The following is a 17648-nucleotide window of genomic DNA, read 5'->3' as shown; positions in this document are numbered from 1 at the left end:
TTAGGGATAAATAGATTATTTTCCTAGTCTTCATTGGAGGACTAGTAGCGCCCAGAAAATATTTATTTATTTAAATTTTTTTTATTTTATCCTCATCCAAGGACATTTTTCGATATTTCGTTCAGATAGAGTGGGAGAGAGAGAGAGAGAGAGAGAGAGAAACATCAACGTGAAAGAGACATATCGAGGTTACGACTTCCGGTCAAGATGGCGGCGTAGGTAAACATGGTAATCGCGTCCTCCCACAACCACATCAAAGTTTCAACTAAACTACAGAACAACCATCATTCAAAACTGCCTGAAATCAAGCTGAATGGAAGTCGTACAACTACGGAATAAAATAAAATTTTAAAAAGCAGCTACATCCAGACTGGTAGGACGGGCGGCGGAGCGAGGGGTGGTGGCGCGGCAAGACGGGCTGGTCCCACACCCAAGTGTGGTGGATAAAAATCAGGAGGCTCCCGCGGCTGGGAAAGTCCTTCCTGAGGACTGAGGGGTCCCCGTCCCACACCAGGTGCCCCGTTCAGGGTTCCAGTGCCAGGAAGAGAATCCCCATAACTTCTGGCTGGAAAAACCAGCGGGAACTGAGGCTCAGGGAAGCTGACGCGGCTGGAGCCCCAGGCAGCTCCCTAAAGGTCCCGCGCACGGACTTATCGGACTCTCTCCCTCTAAGCTTGGAGGGGAGGCAGCTCGAGGGGCGCCAGAGACATACAGGGAAGAACTGAGCTGTTTGGCACTGGAGCGAGGGCTGGAGAGGGGGCTTCCTCGGGGACAAACGTGCTGTCAGAGGCCTTTGTTCCTTTGGTGAGCCCTTCCCTGGGGCGGCAGACAGAAGCCATATCTGGGACTCCAGCAACCTGGCTCACACTGGTAGCCCTGCCCTGCTGATTTCCTGAGGCCCCGCCCCGCCCCACACAACTTTCAAGCCCACCCAAGCGGTTGCCACTTGCTTAACCATAGGATTGGCCTGTCTTGGATCCTGCTTCAGGTTTTCCTAAATTCTTTCAAATAAGCAGCATCTGGTCTCAGCTAGCTCCATACCTCTCATTAAGTAATACACAGAAACAAACACAGGGAGGCATCCAAAATGAGGATACAAAGAAACAGGTCCCAAATGAAAGAACAGAACAAAACCCCAATAAAAGAACTAAGTGAAATGGAGATAAGCAACCTAACAGATGCTGAGTTCAAAATACTGCTTATAAGGATGCTCAATGAACTTAGTGAGAACCTCAGTGAACTTAGGGAGGGCCTCAAGAGCATAAAAAAGGACCAGTTATAAATCATGGATACACAGTTAGAATTAAAGGAGGCATTAACTGAAATAAAGAATAATTTACACAGCTTCAATAATAGAGTATGTAAATCCAAGGAGCAAACCATCGATTTGGAATATAAGGAAGCAAAAAATCCCCAATCAGAACAGCAAAAAGAAAAAAGAATCCAAAAAATGAGGATAGTGTAAGGAGCCTCTGGGACAACTTCAAGCGTGCCAACATTCGCATCTTGGGGGTGCCAGAAGGAGAAGAGAGAGAACAAGAAATCGAAAACCTGTTTGAAACAATAATGGCAGAAAACTTTCCTAACTTGGTGAAGGAAACAGACATACAAGTCCAGGAAGCACAGAGAGTCCCAAACAAGATGAACCCCAAGAGGCCCACACCAAGACACATCATCATCAAAATGCAAAAGGTTCAAGACAAAGAGAGAATCTTAAAAGCAGCAAGAGAAAGACAGCTAGTTACCTACAAGGGAGTACCCATTAGGCTGTCAGCTGATTTCTCAAAAGAAACTTTGCAGGCCTGAAGGGAGTGGCAAGAAATATTCAGAGTGATGAAAACCAAGAACCTACAACCAAGATTACTCTATCCTGCAAAGCTGTCATTTAGAATCGATGGCCATATAAAAACTTTCCCAGACAAGAAAAAGTTAAAGGAGTTCATCACTACCAAACCGTTATTATATGAAATGATGAAGGGTCTTTTTGAAGAAAAAGATAAAATGTATGAACAAACAAAATGGCAATGAATACATATCTATCGACAATGGAATTTACAAACAAAATGAACAGGAAGAACAGAAACATTCTCATAGATACAGAGAACATTTTGTTGGTTGCCAGTTGGGAAGGGGGTTGGGGGAATGGGTGAAAAAGGTGAAGGGATTAAGAAGCACAAATTCATTGCTAGACTGACAAACCGCAAAGGGAAAGGGGTTGGGGGGGTGGGAAGAAATAAACCAAAGAACTTATATTCATAACCAATGGACACAGACAATAGTTTGGGAAAAGGTGGGAGGGGGGCGGGAGTGGGAAGGGGGGGGTCAATGGGGGAAAAATGTGGAACATCTGTAATACATTTTACATCCAACAATAAAGATTTGAAAAAAAAAAAGAGGTTGCCACCCACACGACCCAACCAGGGCCGGGAACAAACTGCAACCGAGGTACGTGCTGTTAACAGGAACCGAACCTGCGTCTCTCCAGACCGCAGGCCGATGCTCTAACCACTGAGCAAAACCCACCAGGGCCAAAAAATAGTTATTAATTACAAAAGGAAAAACAGCATTTTACAGTAAAAAACCTGGCAAGAGATCATGGTTGACATTATAAGTAATAAGATCTGTTGACATGTACTCCTCTCTGATATTCTTGCTAAAAGTGTATAACCTCAATTTGTTCATGAAGAAACATCAGACAAATCCAAATAGAAAGACATTCTACCATATAATTTCCCTGTAAGTTTCTTAAAGTCAAGGAAAGACTGAGGAAGTTTCACAGATTGGAGGACACTAAGGAGACACAACTAAATGCAATGTGGAATCAATCCTAAATTGGATCCTCAGACAGAAAAAGGACATTAATGGAAACATATGTAGGTGAAATTGAATAACATCAATAGTTTAATTAATAGTAAAAAATAATAATGAAATAAATAAATGAGTGGTATCGAAAACACAAAATGTGCTGTGGGGCCCAAAGGAGAGGAAGAGGGACCAAGAAAGCTTTTTTTTTTCCTGATTGATTTTAGACAGAGAGGAAGGGAGGAGAGAGAAAGATGGAAACATCGATGAGGGAGAACATCAATTGGCCGCCTCCTACACGTCCCCTCTTTTGGGGATTTGGGCCACAACCTGGGCATGTGCCCTGACCGGGAATCGAACCAGTGACCTCTTGGTGCATGGGTCAACGCTGAGCCACACTGGCTGGCCCAAGAAAGCTTTTTATAGGGGAAGTATAATTTGAGATAAACCAAAGAGGATAGATTAGATTTTGATGGGTAGCGGGGGAATGATATTCTAGGATGAGAAACTCTACCAAATGAAGCGCTAAGCTGGAGAAGTTCAGAAAATGTTCAGGAAACTGCTAGTAATTCTGTTATATTGAAGCAGAATAAATTTCTGGAGGATGAAACTATGATTTGACATTTTTTTATTGCCAATATGATGAATTTATGCATAAATTATGAAGAGGGGGAACATTTGACATTTGGGGGTAGGGGAATGATTTGAGGAGTAAGCTGTACTTCATAAGGTTATCTGGCAGCCACATTAGGGTACACTGAAGCAACAAGATAAGGCAGGGAGATTACTTTTGAGATTGTTATAATAGTATAAAATAAGAAATTACAAGGGCCTATAGCAACCAAAATTTTCCGGCTACCTCATAAAGTCAAATGATCTAATGTAATGTCTGGTGTCTTTGAGGGCTGTTACAGTCATCCTAAAGCAAAAATGGTGATTTTACTTTAGTGAATTTTTATTACTTTTATCTACTGGATTCAAAGTGTCTTCTCACTTGCAAATTGATGCCAAATTCAAATATCTTTAACTGGGAAACTTACTGCAATCTATGTGAGTACAGAAAAATATATACAGTGATACCTCGGTTCTCGAACGCCTCGGTTTTCGACCAAATCGGGATTCGAGAAACTTTTGTCTCGGAATCCGAACAAATATTTGGAACTCGAACTTCCGAGATGAGCCGAGTTGAGCCGAATGGCGTTCATTCGGCCCAGCGCGCCTTGCTTGCGTCATCAGTGTGAGTGCAGAGAGAGAGTCACGCTTTGTGGAGTCACGCTTTCCTATTGGGTTTCATTGCTTCGGTTCTCGAACAATTCGGTTCTCGACCGTCCTCCTGGAACGAATTATGTTCGAGAACCGAGGTATCACTGTAATTTCTAACAGTGCATTATTACAACAAAATTCTGTCAAGAACATTAGGAGTGTCATGAGTTTACTCTGCTATAAGATTTGACTTCTAAGTAAATATGACCTTTTATTATTTTTTGTAAGTATTTTTATTCTCCATAGTTTGAACTTCCATTAGAACAAACACCATGTCTTTAATTTATTCTATATCCTCTACTTTATTCCCTAACCCATCCCAGCCTATAGTACCTAGTGTGCCATGTATCATGTTCTGAGTCATCATCACATGAAGTCAAAGACTGTAGTATATACCAGGTGCTACTTAAAGAGAATTTCACAGATCAGAACCTTTTCATGAACTGCATAACACTGATTAATATGCATAGACAGTGCCATATACAAAGGACAGAATCTTTAAGCCAAATCACAATTGGGTTTTAAAGTATTTCTGTTGTAACATCTCTGCCCAGTGGGCACTTGACTATAATATCTTTTTAAACTCAATCTCAGCAATAGAAATGTAAAACCCTTAATATACTTGCCTCCTATCATTGGTCATCATCTTATCAGTATTTCTTGGTAATATATATATATTTTTTTATAAATTGAAGTTATGGCCCACACCCATGTGGCACAGTTGGTTGGGGCATTGTCTCGTGCACTGTGAGGTCATGGGTTCAATTCCCAGTCAGGACATATACCTAGGTTGCAGGTTCAATCCCTGGTTGGTGTGTGTGCAGGAGGCAACCAGTCATGTCTCTCTCATATTGATGTTTCTTTCTCTCTCTCTCTTTTCCTCCCTCTCTAAAATCACTAAAAAGATAAAACGAAAAAAAAATTATGATAGTTTAATTGGTTATGATATTTAATTTAAGCAAATTGGAAAAATTTTTGCTTTGTGCTTACCTCAATGTATTTGATGAAGTATGCATACTTGGGCCGATTTTCTTTCAGCATTTACATCTTAATCATTCTTTTTGGGGGGAGGTCTTATTCTCTTTAATCATTCTTTCCATGCAATGACTGTGATTTGCTGGTAAAATACTAAAGTTGAACCTATTCTGTCAATTATGTGGAACTATCTATACACATGTCACCTGGCCAATGTATAATTATTCTTGGGTGCTGTCCATTAATATACATGAGTGATACTGCAGGCTTATACAAATGGGAAATGTGCCTTAAGATACTCTTGAGCCCTGGCCGGTTTGGCTCAGTGGTTAGAGCGTCGGCCTGCGGTCCTGAGAGACCCAGGTTCGGTTCCCACTAAGGGCGCGTACCTCTGTTGCAGTTTGTCCCTGGCCCTGGTCGGTTGTGCGGGTGGCAGCCGCTTGATGTGTTCCTTTCACATCGATGTTTCTCTCTCTCTCTCTCTGTTCCTCTCTCTCCCTCCCACTCTACCTGAACAAAAAATGGAAAAATGTCCTCGGGTGAGGATAAAAAAAAAGATACTCTTGAGATCGTTAATGCCTTATTTCTGCATCAGCGGGACAGACTTTTAAAAGTCTACAGCCTTGGAACAGTTTTTGTTGTGAATTAAAACTTTAACCTGGTCCATTAGTTTAAGAAATACTCACAAAAGACTTTTTGATTTATTGTAACCACTTGGTGTAAAACTAAAACAGCTTAGTACATGGATCACACGGAAACTGTTAAAGTCTCACCGAAGGACAGAAAACCTTGTACCTCTGTGGGCTGAGGACCCTGTGCCCTCAATCGGGGCCTGGTTACAAGGTTAGCAGCAGTGCGTCTTTGTTTCCCACTAAGGGCTCAATTTGCTCACCTCGTTTGTGCTACTAGATTTCCCAACTTTCATATTACATTTTTCTTTCTGATTATGGCTTGCATTTAAATATATTATCCTTGAAAATCATCCTCAATCTGAAGAGAATAAATTGGGAACTCTTGTAAAGAAATATCGCAAATGTATGTCCTTGTTAGTGTTTCAGGGAAATAGATGTTTTGGATTAATTACAAAAAATTTGCTCTGGAAACATAAGCTCTTTGGCTGTAGTTTCTACAAGTTCAATGGTGCACTCTTTATGCACACATCCCAACTACACTTTCTGAATAGTGCCCACCTGTGACTTTGTTGTGCCAAGACCTCTGATTTTCTAAGGAATTTACTCTTTCTACAATTACTCAGGAAAAGAAAGGTAATTTTCTTTTAATGTTCTGACTCTCGGTACCATTTCTAAGACACTGTCAGCCTGCTTACCAGAGTTCTTTAAAAGGTGTAAGAAGGATGTTAGTGGAAGGCTAGAGGCAGGACCCTGCTGCTCTGGGAGAATAAATTTTTATTCCTCTCCTTTTTTTCTTAAAGTTAAGAATCTTAATCATAATAGCTCAGAGTCTTTCAGAGTGAATGTGCGGGAATGGTTTTGTTCTGCACAATGGTTAGCCTGGGAGCTAAAGTTAGAAATAAAGTGTAACTGCTTTAGTGCTGCTGAGCCAGTTTGTAGCCCTGGAATAATAATTGTCATCACTGTGGCTGTCCAGGTAGCTGAGTGTGGGCTGGTGGGTAAATTACTAAAAATACATGTCAGAGATTTCATGCTCTATGAGAACAGAGATCTCGGAGATATCACTCAGTTCTGAATTACTATTTGATTTGCTCTTGATCGTTTTGCTGTTATTTATTGCCCAAGTTTAAACCCCAAAATAAACTTTATTAGAGATTTCATGTAATTCGGAATCATGAAAAACCATTTTCCTATCATTTTTCCTTATTTTGTTGGTCATTAGTATAGAGTTGTATTTGTTTTTTACTTGAAATGTATTCTGTCGTGCTAAAGTAATCTTTAAGTGAAGCATTATGTGATAGTGAAGAGAAGTAAACTAGATGTTCACATTGTCTTGTTTAGAGCAGACCTAGAAATTTAATTAATGATACTTAGTGTCTAGATAAAGAGTAAAACTAACTTTTATTTCTTTAGCTCCCTCCATGGGCCTGTGGATTCATAATGGATACAAATTCAGACCCAGAGAACTGTCCCTTTCAGCTTTGTTCTCCAATACGTCCCCCAAAATATTACACATATAAGTTTGCAGAAGGCAAACTGTTTGAGGAGACTGGGCATGAAGACCCAATCACAAAGACTAGTCGTGTTTTACGTCTAGAAGCCAAAAGCAAGGTGAGTCTTTGTAGTCTCCACTGTCAGCCCCTATTTACTGCAAGCCTACATTTGTCAAGTATTGTGCAATTGCTGGGTTTACAGTTTCATAAAGTGGATCGCAGACCAGTAAGACCCAAATGATTATAGGGGGTATGTGGATTTTTCTTTCATTTTAAGACTCATGTATTTATTTTAATGTGGATTAGAAAATTTATAACTAGCACATGAAGCTCTTTGTTTCAACAAATGCAAAAATAAAATGTATGAAGTTTAAATGACTACTTTTCAGTCCATTTCCTGTACCTCTTAGGAAAAAAATCATTGTTAACCATTTCGTGTATCACCTTCACTATTGTTAACCATTCACTGTATTTTGGTCAACAAAATATGTATGTTTGGGCTTTGTTTTATTTACAAACATGGGATTTATACTAGCCTGTCAAAATATTGTAATTATACCCCAAATGGGCGCTAAGTTATTGGAGAGCCAAGCGACTCTAAGAAGGGAAGCGCCTGCCGAATGGGCTGCTGTAACTTCACAGGCATTTGTGCACTGCTGGTGAACTCTGGGACCCAGCCCATTGCAGGACTTGCTACTGTCCTGACCTCTTCCTTTTCGTAAGTTTGCAGCCAGCTTGTCCAATGGAAGTTGGGGAGGAGGCAAGGAGATGAAAAGACTAAGGTTATTTTATAGAAAGGAATCGACATCGATTTGTAAGAAGGAATCATACTGAGGAGTGAAAATTCAGTTACACTGTCGTAACAAGTTGCATCTAGAATAATGAGAGGAAGAGTCCACCTTGTTGGATAACACTCTGGTGTCCCAAAGTGAACTTTTCAAATGAGAATGAAAATGGGGAGAATGGCTTGGTTATATTCTTTTCCTTGTGTAAACTAGTGTTATTTCATTAGTTTCTGTAAGCAGGGTGAGAACCAACTTTCCCACCTCTTTCCTGTGAAAGGAGTATCAGAAGTAGTTCAGATTATCTTAATTTTATCTGTCCAGAGAGTGCCACGTTTCAATTAATTGGGATTGATGAATGTGAACTACATTGGGGAATATTTACTTGCCCTAAAAGTAACATAGGTGTTAAAATTTATAAAACTTACTTTTAAAAATTTTAAAGGTAAAGTTCAATAGGCCTTTGAAGAGGATGTGCATTGGTATCAGTAAGGTCAGTATGAGATTTCAGGTACTAATGTTTGAGAATTCTATCTGTAGAGGAGAGAAAATTGGGCTGTTAAATCTTCTTTAGTTCACCCATTTGTAAATATCTAAAGATGAGAAGTGCCGGTATATAGCCCTGGGTATAGGAAGAATGCTGTGCTGGTATGTCTAACCTTCACAGGTACTTGGGCTTGTCCTGAAAGAAAAGTTACAGTAGTACTGGGTAGTGAAGAATTCTTTAGAATCACTTCACTGTCACGAAAAGCAGCTTTTAATAAAATGTATTCAAATCATAGTCTTGCTGCTCTTTTCTAGTTAATATTATAAGTCAGCCATGTAGCTGAAAGTAAGTGTTGTGATGGATTTTAGAGACCATAACTCTTTGTCTTAATTAAATGAAGTTTCTGCTCAGTGTCAATATGCAGGACATAAAACAGGATAAAATAGTTTTAAAATACTATTCACATCTTCATTTCCAGGATGGAAAATTAGTGCCAATGACTGTTTTCCACAAAACGGATTCTGAGGACTTGCAGAAGAAACCTCTCCTGGTGCATGTATATGGAGCTTATGGCATGGATTTGAAAATGAATTTCAGGCCTGAAAGAAGGGTGTTGGTGGATGATGGATGGATATTAGCATATTGCCATGTTCGGTGAGTTGGCACTTTTAGCCTGGCATATGAGTGCTAGAGCACTGTGACAGGTGTCACAATAACAGTGTATCAGGAGCAAAAGTTTGTTTTTCTATTTGTATTGTTTAATTTATGTGTTCCACCCTGGCCAGTTTGGCTCAGCGGTTAGAGCGTCGGACTGCGGTCCTGAGAGACCCGGGTTCGGTTCCCGCTAAGGGCGCGTACCTCAGTTGCAGTTTGTCCCCGGCCCTGGTCGGTTGTGCGGGTGGCAGCCACTCGATGTGTTTCTTTCACATCGATGTTTCTCTCTCTCTCTCTGTTCCTCTCTCTCCCTCCCACTCTACCTGAACAAAAAATGGAAAAAAAAATGTCCTCGGGTGAGGATAAAAAAAAAAAAAATTTATGTGTTCCTAAACTTATACTGGTGGAACTTGATTTGATAACACTGGTTGATCCAAAAAGGAGAAGAATACATTTTTTTAGGATTTTGTACCAGAGTTTTAGACTACCACCAATCTCTTTACTTATTTAGTAGCATTATTATTTCCATTTAATTCTCCTGAGTTTAAGTTTTTCTAAAATAGCAAACTCCTTTTTCCACTCTAACTTCTATTTTATTTTAACTGTTTTTTTTAATCCTCACCCGAGGATATTTTTATTTTTCCATTTTTTGTTCAGATAGAGTGGGAGAGAGAGAGAAACATCGATGTGAAAGGGACACATCGAGTGGCTGTCACCCGCACTACCCAACCAGGGCCGAGGACAAAGTGCAACCGAGGTACGTGCCCTTAGCGGGAACCAAAGCCAGGGTCTCTTTGTACCATAGGCCGACGCTCCAACAGCTGAGCCAAACTGGCCAGGGCTATCTTAACTGTTTTCAAGACACAAATATTACTTTTGTTTCTGCTTAAAATCCTTCACCACCTCCCTATCTTCATGATAAAATCCAAACTTCTCAGTATAGTATTTAACATCCTAATGATCTTATCTGTTATGGCATCTGTCATCCCACCATCCCCGTCCTGCACAGCCAGCCTTGCTGTGTCCTTTAGGTGACAAGCCCTGTTCCCTCTGTGCCCCTGCACATGCTGTGTCTTGATGCCTTCCCTTACTTTGCCTTCTGGGAACTCATATTCTTCCTTCAAGACTCAGCTTAAGTATTATCTCTGTCGTAAGCATTCGTGTTCCTGACTCACGATATGCCGCTAATCTGACAAGTGGATGGTCTTTCCTCTGCTACTGTGACACCTTAAATACACTTGTGTGATAGTAGCAACCACGTTGCTTGGTAACTGTTTTCTTTCCCCACAAAATTATGATCTTCTCTAGGCAGAGGATTTTTGCTTATTTTTAATTTTAAGGCCTGCATTTAGCACACTGCCTAGCAAATAGTAAGCAGGCACTCAAAACATGTCTGTTGAATCAATTTTTGATTGTCTATTATTATCAGGATAGCAAACTTTTTGTCTTAAGAACTAAATAGTAAACATTTCAGGCTTTGCAGCCCACATGTGGTCTCTGCTGCATATTCCTGGTTGGTTTTCTTTCTCAATGTGAAAATCATTATTAGCTCAAGGGCCATACAAAAACAGGCCTGCGGGTATATTGGGCCCACAGGCAATAGTTTACTGACCTCTGACCTATATTATTATTTTTTCCCCACTAAAATCTTTTTGCCCTTTAATTTCAGGGGTGGTGGTGAATTAGGCCTCCAGTGGCACGCTGATGGCCGTCTAACTAAAAAACTCAATGGCCTTGCTGACTTAGAGGCTTGCATTAAGACACTTCATGGCCAAGGCTTTTCTCAGCCCAGTCTAACAACCCTGACTGCTTTCAGTGCTGGAGGGGTGCTTGTGGGAGCATTGTGTAATTCTAACCCAGAACTCCTGCGAGCTGTGACTTTGGAGGTGAGTACACTCTCTGTCTCGAACTGTTTACAGAATGGGGACGCATGAAGCCCTAGGCTGCCCTACGAAAAAAATTTCTGTTTTACCATAGCATATGAGTATAACAAAGCTTTTAAATTTTAAACACAGAATTGTAGCTCTGGGCGAAATTCTAAAGTTATTTTAATCCAACTATTTACTCTTTACTTACTCTTCCCTGACAGTGTTCTTTATTAATGTTTAAGAATATTAGTTGCTATCCCTGTTGATCATTTTGATTTGTAAGAACATTGAGAGCTGATGGAAGAGACAAAGCATACGTGACTCAGCAGTTCCAGGAAGTGAGGCAGAGCACACTGCGACTGCAGTGCACAGAATTTTGGACTCTTGCCCATCAACATTTTAATCCTGGACTGAGGGGCTCTCTAGTTTTAGATACTCCATTTTTAATTATCCTCAGGGATAGTTTTTCCATACCTCCATTGAACTATCTTGTTCTGAAAATACTTGATAGTCTCCTGGTCCCCAAAATTATGAAGTTATAGCAGTTCATTTCACCTCTGTCATTCTCCTGCTTTTTGGTTAGACGCTCTAGAAAATAAAATGACTGGGATGAGCAAACCAAATTATTTTTAGATTTTGTTTGTGTGTGTGTGTGTCTGTTTTGAGGGTGTGGGTTATACACTATGGGTTTGTATTAAGTAAGTAAGTGTTAAGTAATCCTGAACTGTACATCTACTTTTTAAATAGAAATACTAACTATACTAAATAGGGGGGAAAAAACCTATCTACAAAGATAATAATGGCAGAATTATTTACAGTATAAAGAAAATGCAACTAAGCTTTGACTTTTAAAATTAGGAAGGAAATCAGAAATGTATGTGTAAGAATATTTACTCTAGCCCTGGCCAGTTTGGCTCAGCAGTTAGTGTCGGCCTGCGGTCCAGAGAGACCCGGGTTCGGTGTCCGCTAAGGGCACGTACCTCGGTTGCAGTTTGTCCCTGGCCCTGGTTGGGTCGTGCGGGTGGCAACCACTCGATGTGTCCCTTTCACGTCGATGTTTCTCTCTCTCTCTCTCCCCCCTTCTCTCTATCTGAACAAAAAATGGAAAAATGTCCTTGGGTGAGGATAAAAAAATAAAATTAAAAAAAAAAAAAGAATATTTATTCTACATTGCTTATAATAGTGAAGAATTGAAATCTACTTATATATCCAACAATAGAGTATCTGTATGAGTCAGAGTTCTTAATTAGAAGCACCAGAACCAACTCCTGACTAATTTAAGCAGAAAAGGGATTTATTAAAGCATATTGGGTGAGGGTAGGTATAGAACCCGTCTTAGAGGCTGCACATCCAGAAACATGTCCAAAAACATACCATTAAGCTGTCCTATGAACCTTTCACTGCCACCACTGCTGGGCACAAGTCACCTCATACTGCCAGTGTTGCTTCTAGAAACTTGATATAGCCATGGCAGTTTTCCCAGAATAAATTCTCTATGGTTCCTACTTCTTTGAGTCACTAGCTTCCCATCAGTTTGGAGCACGCTGTGTCTGATTGGTAGACCCAAGTCATATGTCTGCTCCTGTGCTGCAGGGGAAGCTGGGAAAGGAACTCTCTGGCATTTAGTACCTCTCCAGTGAGAGGCAGGCTGTTGGGATACTCTAAATGCAGAAAAGGAGTTCAGATGCTAGGCAGCCAAAAAGAATTGTATGTTCCCGCTACACATGATTAATGTTAGTACGAGAGAAAGCTGAAAAGCATGCTAACAAGACCATAAGGCCAAGTGAAAAAAAGCAGCTGCCATTTTATGAAATGTTTTAACACTAGTTATAAGACAATGAGTGATTTTCTCTTCTTTCAACTTGGATATTTTCCAGGTTTTCTTCATTTAGCATTTATCTTTTATTTTTTATGTAAAATGTCAACTAGTGAGGAAGAGTATTCATGTGTTGCTGTGTTTTTATTTTTAATTTTGGTAAAATAATAAAATCAACCTCTCCATCAGTTTTTAGTGTACAATTCAGTAGTGTTAAGTACATTCACACTATTGTGCAACCAATTTCCAGAACTTTTCATCATGCAGAACTGAAATTCTGTACACATTCTGTAACAACTCTCCAGTTCCCTCTACCCTGCCCCTGGGAACCCCATTTTTCTTTCTGTCTCTGTGAATTTGACTAAGGTTTCTCCTGTAAATGGAGTCATACAACTCTGTCTTTTTGTAACTAGTTAATTTCACTTAGATAATGTTCTCAAGGTCCGTTAATGTTGTGGCATGTGTCAGAATTTCTGTCTTTAATAGCTAGCTATCCTAATGGATATGAGGTGGTAGTATTTATTACTTTTACATAAAAATGTATATATATTAGCAAGAATTGTGAAATCAGAAGATAAACCCTTTCATTATATATATATATAAATGTCACTTAAGGGGTCTGAATGTAAATCAGAGGCACTGGGTAAGGACTGAGGAATCCGTGTGGCCCCTGGAATCTGTGGCTTCCTGAGCTTGTTCTCTCGTGTCAGCATGTCTGTTCATAAAGTGTATTTTCCTGAAACTCATTTACCAACTTATTCGTCGAAGTTGAAGTCTCTTTGGCTTTTTTTTAGGCACCTTTCTTGGATGTTCTCAACACCATGATGGATACTACACTTCCTCTGACATTAGAAGAATTAGAAGAATGGGGGAATCCTTCGTCTGACGAAAAACACAAGAACTACATAAAACGTTATTGCCCCTATCAAAATATTAAACCTCAGGTAGTGAAAGACGGTTACGATATTACTATCCGAAGTGACAAAGAAGAGAATCAAAAGGATCCTTACCTGAGCTGAGGCCAGAGTTCAGTAGACCTTTAGATTATTTCTACTTACAATACCCAGACACCTCTCAGCACCGCCTCTGCTCATACTCCATGTTTGTGTCAAAAGGGTCATGGTCTCTCTAGTTAAGAAAAGATAACAAGCAGTTTAGTACTGTAATACTGTAGATCTCTCAAGAATATCAAATAAGAAAAATAAATCTAGCACTTAGGGGTAAAACTTGGAGGTAATTATATTCCATAGTCTATAAGGTGGAAAGGGGCCATAAACAATAATATACATTCTTTGTGTATTGATCTTGCAGCATTATCCTTCAATGCACATCACAGCTTATGAAAACGATGAACGTGTACCTCTGGAAGGAATTGTAAACTACACTGAGAAACTCAAGGAAGCCACTGCGGAGCATGCTAAGGACAGTGGTGAAGGTAGGCGTCCACCTAGAAGCAGGGCACATAGCTAAATGGACTGTTGCCTTTAGCATACCGCTCAGAGTAATACATTTTATGTACAAACCAAATCATCGCCCCATGATTTTGGACAAATAATTGTTTTTCCTATGTTGGCTACTAATTGAAGCATACATTGTAACTATAACCTCCTCACCTTTTTTCAAAGCACAATATGAAAATAAGGTAGGCAAGGCACACAAAAAAGTAAATTTAAATATCAAAAATAAATTGAAGATATACCATCATACAGCCATTCATTCATTTAATATTAATGGAGCCATTATTTTTGGGAACCTCAAAAAACAAAACAGATTCTAAAGTTTCTGCTCTGGAGCTTCAGTTCCCAAACTAGCAGCTTTAATTTTCTCTAGATCTTTGTATTTTATTGAACAGAGCTCTTACCTTTTTTCCTTGCCGAGACCTTCAGGACTCGGTGGGAGGGGCCCACATTCAAGCGTTCAGGGGGCTGCGCTGAGTCCTGCTCTGGGTCTCACTCTCACCCCTGCTGTAGTTGGTGTTTCCGAGTCTCCAGACGCAGACTCCACAGGGCGAGTTGGCTGCCTCCTCGGGCCGCTGCCTTCCCCGTGTGACCTGCAGTCTCTCAGCTTCCTCGCCACTGGTCCTCCTCCTGCTTTCAGTTTCAGGAACGTGTCTTCTGTTTGCCGCCCCCCCGCCCGCCCCATTTCTTTGTTGGTAGTGATGTTGTATGTGTTTTTCCTTTACTAGTATTTTAATAGGTTACTTAGAGAGGAGAAAGGGGCCTCAGTTGGTCAGAAACTTTCTAATTGTTTCATACGTTAACTCTTTCAGGCTATCAGGCCCCCAATATTATTTTAGACATTCAGCCTGGAGGCAATCATGTGATTGAGGATTCTCACAAAAAGGTATGTTGTGCGGCCCCTCTCAGTTGACAGATCCCAGGTAGAGACGTGCTGTATCCCACATTTCAGTGGTTGTGGCGGGGCTCACGATGGTCAGGTCTGTGACTGAGACGCAGGAGCGTAAGGAAGAACACTGAGCCAGTGTTAAACAGAACACTTGTGAGCTCTGTTAAAGCAGTCGAATCTTAATTGTTGGGAGCCTCTGCCTCTGTCCCAAATAAAATTATCCCTGCCATAAATTGCTGACTTCGGGATTGGGTGAGAGAAGATGGATAGACAGAGACTTGAACACTGGATTTACTACTACAAAGCCCTTCTATCAATTTTTTAAATGTGTCTCTTTTAGATTACAGCCCAGATTAAATTCCTGTATGAGGAACTTGGACTTGACAGCACAAGTGTTTTCGAGAATCTGAAGAAGTATCTGAAATTCTGAAATGCTATATTCAATGGGAATTGGAAACACATTGAAATACTTTCTAGTTTTATTTGCCAATGGGTTGGCAAAGGTGAGATTTTTTTAAGTTAGTGAATAGTTTATAAAATTTGCTTCTCCATCCAAATTTCATTTAGTGTACATCTCACTTACACTGTTCTCTTCTTGATGTATGTGCCCCTTAACCTAGGAAAGGAGTTTTCTAACCATGCTCCTTAGGAGGACGTGGAACAGGGAGTGAAGGAAGGATTGGTGACAGCAGAACTATCCCCTCCCCATCAGTACAGCTTTGTTTTTGTCTATTTTACTAAAATTTTCTTTGAACAGTTTACAAATCAAGGTCCTGCCTCTTTGCTAGTGAACATTTTTAGACATTTTAGTGGTAAGTCATCCTCTAGTTTATGCCTGTGTTTTATGGAATAAGAACATTCTTTACATTAAAATGCATTACATCCTTCTAGTAATCTGGAGTCCTAAGGTGTTCTGATTGTATCTATTGATGCTGTCAGTAAAGTTACAAGTTCCTGCATGTGATAATTTTCTTTTAAACATTTTATTCTTTAAAAACATTTGAGAACCTTTCCTAAAGCAGTTACATTCAAGCTACAGAAATATCAAAGAATTAATGACTATTGACTGTTCATAAAGTTTACCCAGCAGCACGCTGTACAAAAGTTACTGCAGATGCTTAGAACAGAACAGAATGCCAGTGTCTTCGTCTCTTTCATCAAGGTGTCTAGCACAGCTGTACAGTATGTTTAACACACTGGAGTAGCATGCCCGATTGGAAACAAAACACCTGTCTCTGAAATCTGTTTGGTGATGGAGGAGAGTCTTCGTGTTGTATTCAAGGATGAGACCTTCTCCCTTGCCCAGGGCGATGGCTTGCGTATCCACTTCACTTCCTTTGTTGGTGGAATTGGTACTTAATCTTATCCTTACTTTTGTGGGAATACTTGAAATCATTTGTTTTAGATTTAGCAGTGATGATTCTCCAAAGTTCAGAACCACAAGAAAGATTCTGTCTATGCCATCCATTTCTCTTGTGTACACGACAAACTGGCTGTCAGTCTTCAAATAGCAAAACCATCCCCTGTTGAGGAGCAGCTCGTTGGCATGAAGCAAACTTAATTCTTGATATAACATTAATGCCGATCTGGGCTGAGTCTTTTGGACCTATTTTTTAAAAAAAAAATATTAATATAAATGTTTGATTCTAATTTTTTAAAAATATTTTTAGTACCAAACAAGAAATTTCACCAAAAATACTTGGCTTCAGTTTGCCCCTTAAAATAATTACCAAATTGTAAGTATTAATAAGCAAATAAGAACAGTTTATTTAACTACTGATAGAAATTGCCGATGCAGGGTGTCACCTTGTCGTTGCAGTTTGTACTACAGCTCAGCCAGAGCTGATGTAGAGACCAAATTTGACTCCACTTTAGAAATCTCAAAGCAATGACCATGTCTAAGTGAATGGATACTTAACTTGCCTAAATAAAGTCCCTTTGAGCTCTTTTGTAACTGGTAGAAAAGCAGTCATGACGGGCACAGACTCTGAGAACTGTTCCCTTTCGTAGAATAATAGGTAGGTCGCCATAACTCAGCAGACGTGTGTTTTGCGTGGCTAGTGAACAGAAAGTTGCAAAAAAGGATCCAAAGAAAAATGCTACCTAAAGTAAAAGTTACTATTTTTTTAAAAAACCATAAAAATAACATGTTAAGGAAGATTTGAGTTTATTTTACAGCTATATAAACTACATACATAATTTGATATATTTCTTTTTTTTTTCCTTTAACATTTCAAGCCTCTTCTGTTATTATATAACTCTATAAATGTGATTTTAATGGCAGAATAATCTATTGAATGGTTATACTATATACTTAACCATTCCCCTTCATTTCAACATTCAAGTTTCTAATATTTTCTTACATTTTTAGTGTACCCCATATTTGGATTATTTATATAGCATATGAATATCAAAAAGACAATTACCATGTCAAAGAGTATGGACACTTGATACCTAATGCCAAATTATTCTTTATCAGAGCTGTTGCCAAATCAGTGATAACAGCCATTCCATTGTACTCCTGCCAGCC

General features: G+C 39.7%; 2 protein-coding genes across 7 annotated transcripts in view; one reads left to right on the top strand and one right to left on the bottom strand.

The window, feature by feature from the left end:
• The window catches only part of PREPL (prolyl endopeptidase like), a 40847-nt gene extending 25227 nt beyond the window's left edge, over positions 1-15620 (top strand). For 5 of the 6 annotated variants that reach the window (XM_036262850.1, XM_036262849.1, XM_036262853.1 and 2 more), the window contains 7 exons: positions 7086-7283; positions 8913-9088; positions 10758-10974; positions 13567-13716; positions 14084-14207; positions 15042-15115; positions 15459-15620. In XM_036262850.1, the coding sequence (XP_036118743.1) occupies positions 7086-7283; positions 8913-9088; positions 10758-10974; positions 13567-13716; positions 14084-14207; positions 15042-15115; positions 15459-15548 (1029 nt within the window). In that variant the 3' untranslated portion in view covers positions 15549-15620. Of the gene's footprint in view, positions 1-7085; positions 7284-8912; positions 9089-10757; positions 10975-13566; positions 13717-14083; positions 14208-15041; positions 15116-15458 lie in introns of those variants that run through there. The other variant, XM_036262855.1, reaches the window with a different exon arrangement.
• A 469-nt stretch (positions 15621-16089) lies between these two features.
• Positions 16090-17648, bottom strand: part of SLC3A1 (solute carrier family 3 member 1) — a 34434-nt gene continuing 32875 nt past the window's right edge. The window contains exon 10 of the mRNA XM_036262856.1: positions 16090-16724. Coding sequence (XP_036118749.1) covers positions 16224-16724 — 501 coding nt within the window. The 3' untranslated portion in view covers positions 16090-16223. The remainder of the gene's footprint in view (positions 16725-17648) is intronic.

This window comes from Molossus molossus, unplaced genomic scaffold, assembly GCF_014108415.1.
Source record: "Molossus molossus isolate mMolMol1 unplaced genomic scaffold, mMolMol1.p scaffold_m16_p_15, whole genome shotgun sequence".
Classification (NCBI taxonomy): Eukaryota; Metazoa; Chordata; class Mammalia; order Chiroptera; family Molossidae; genus Molossus; species Molossus molossus.
Note: the sequence above shows the minus strand (reverse complement) of the source record. Positions and strands in the feature narration are given on the sequence as shown.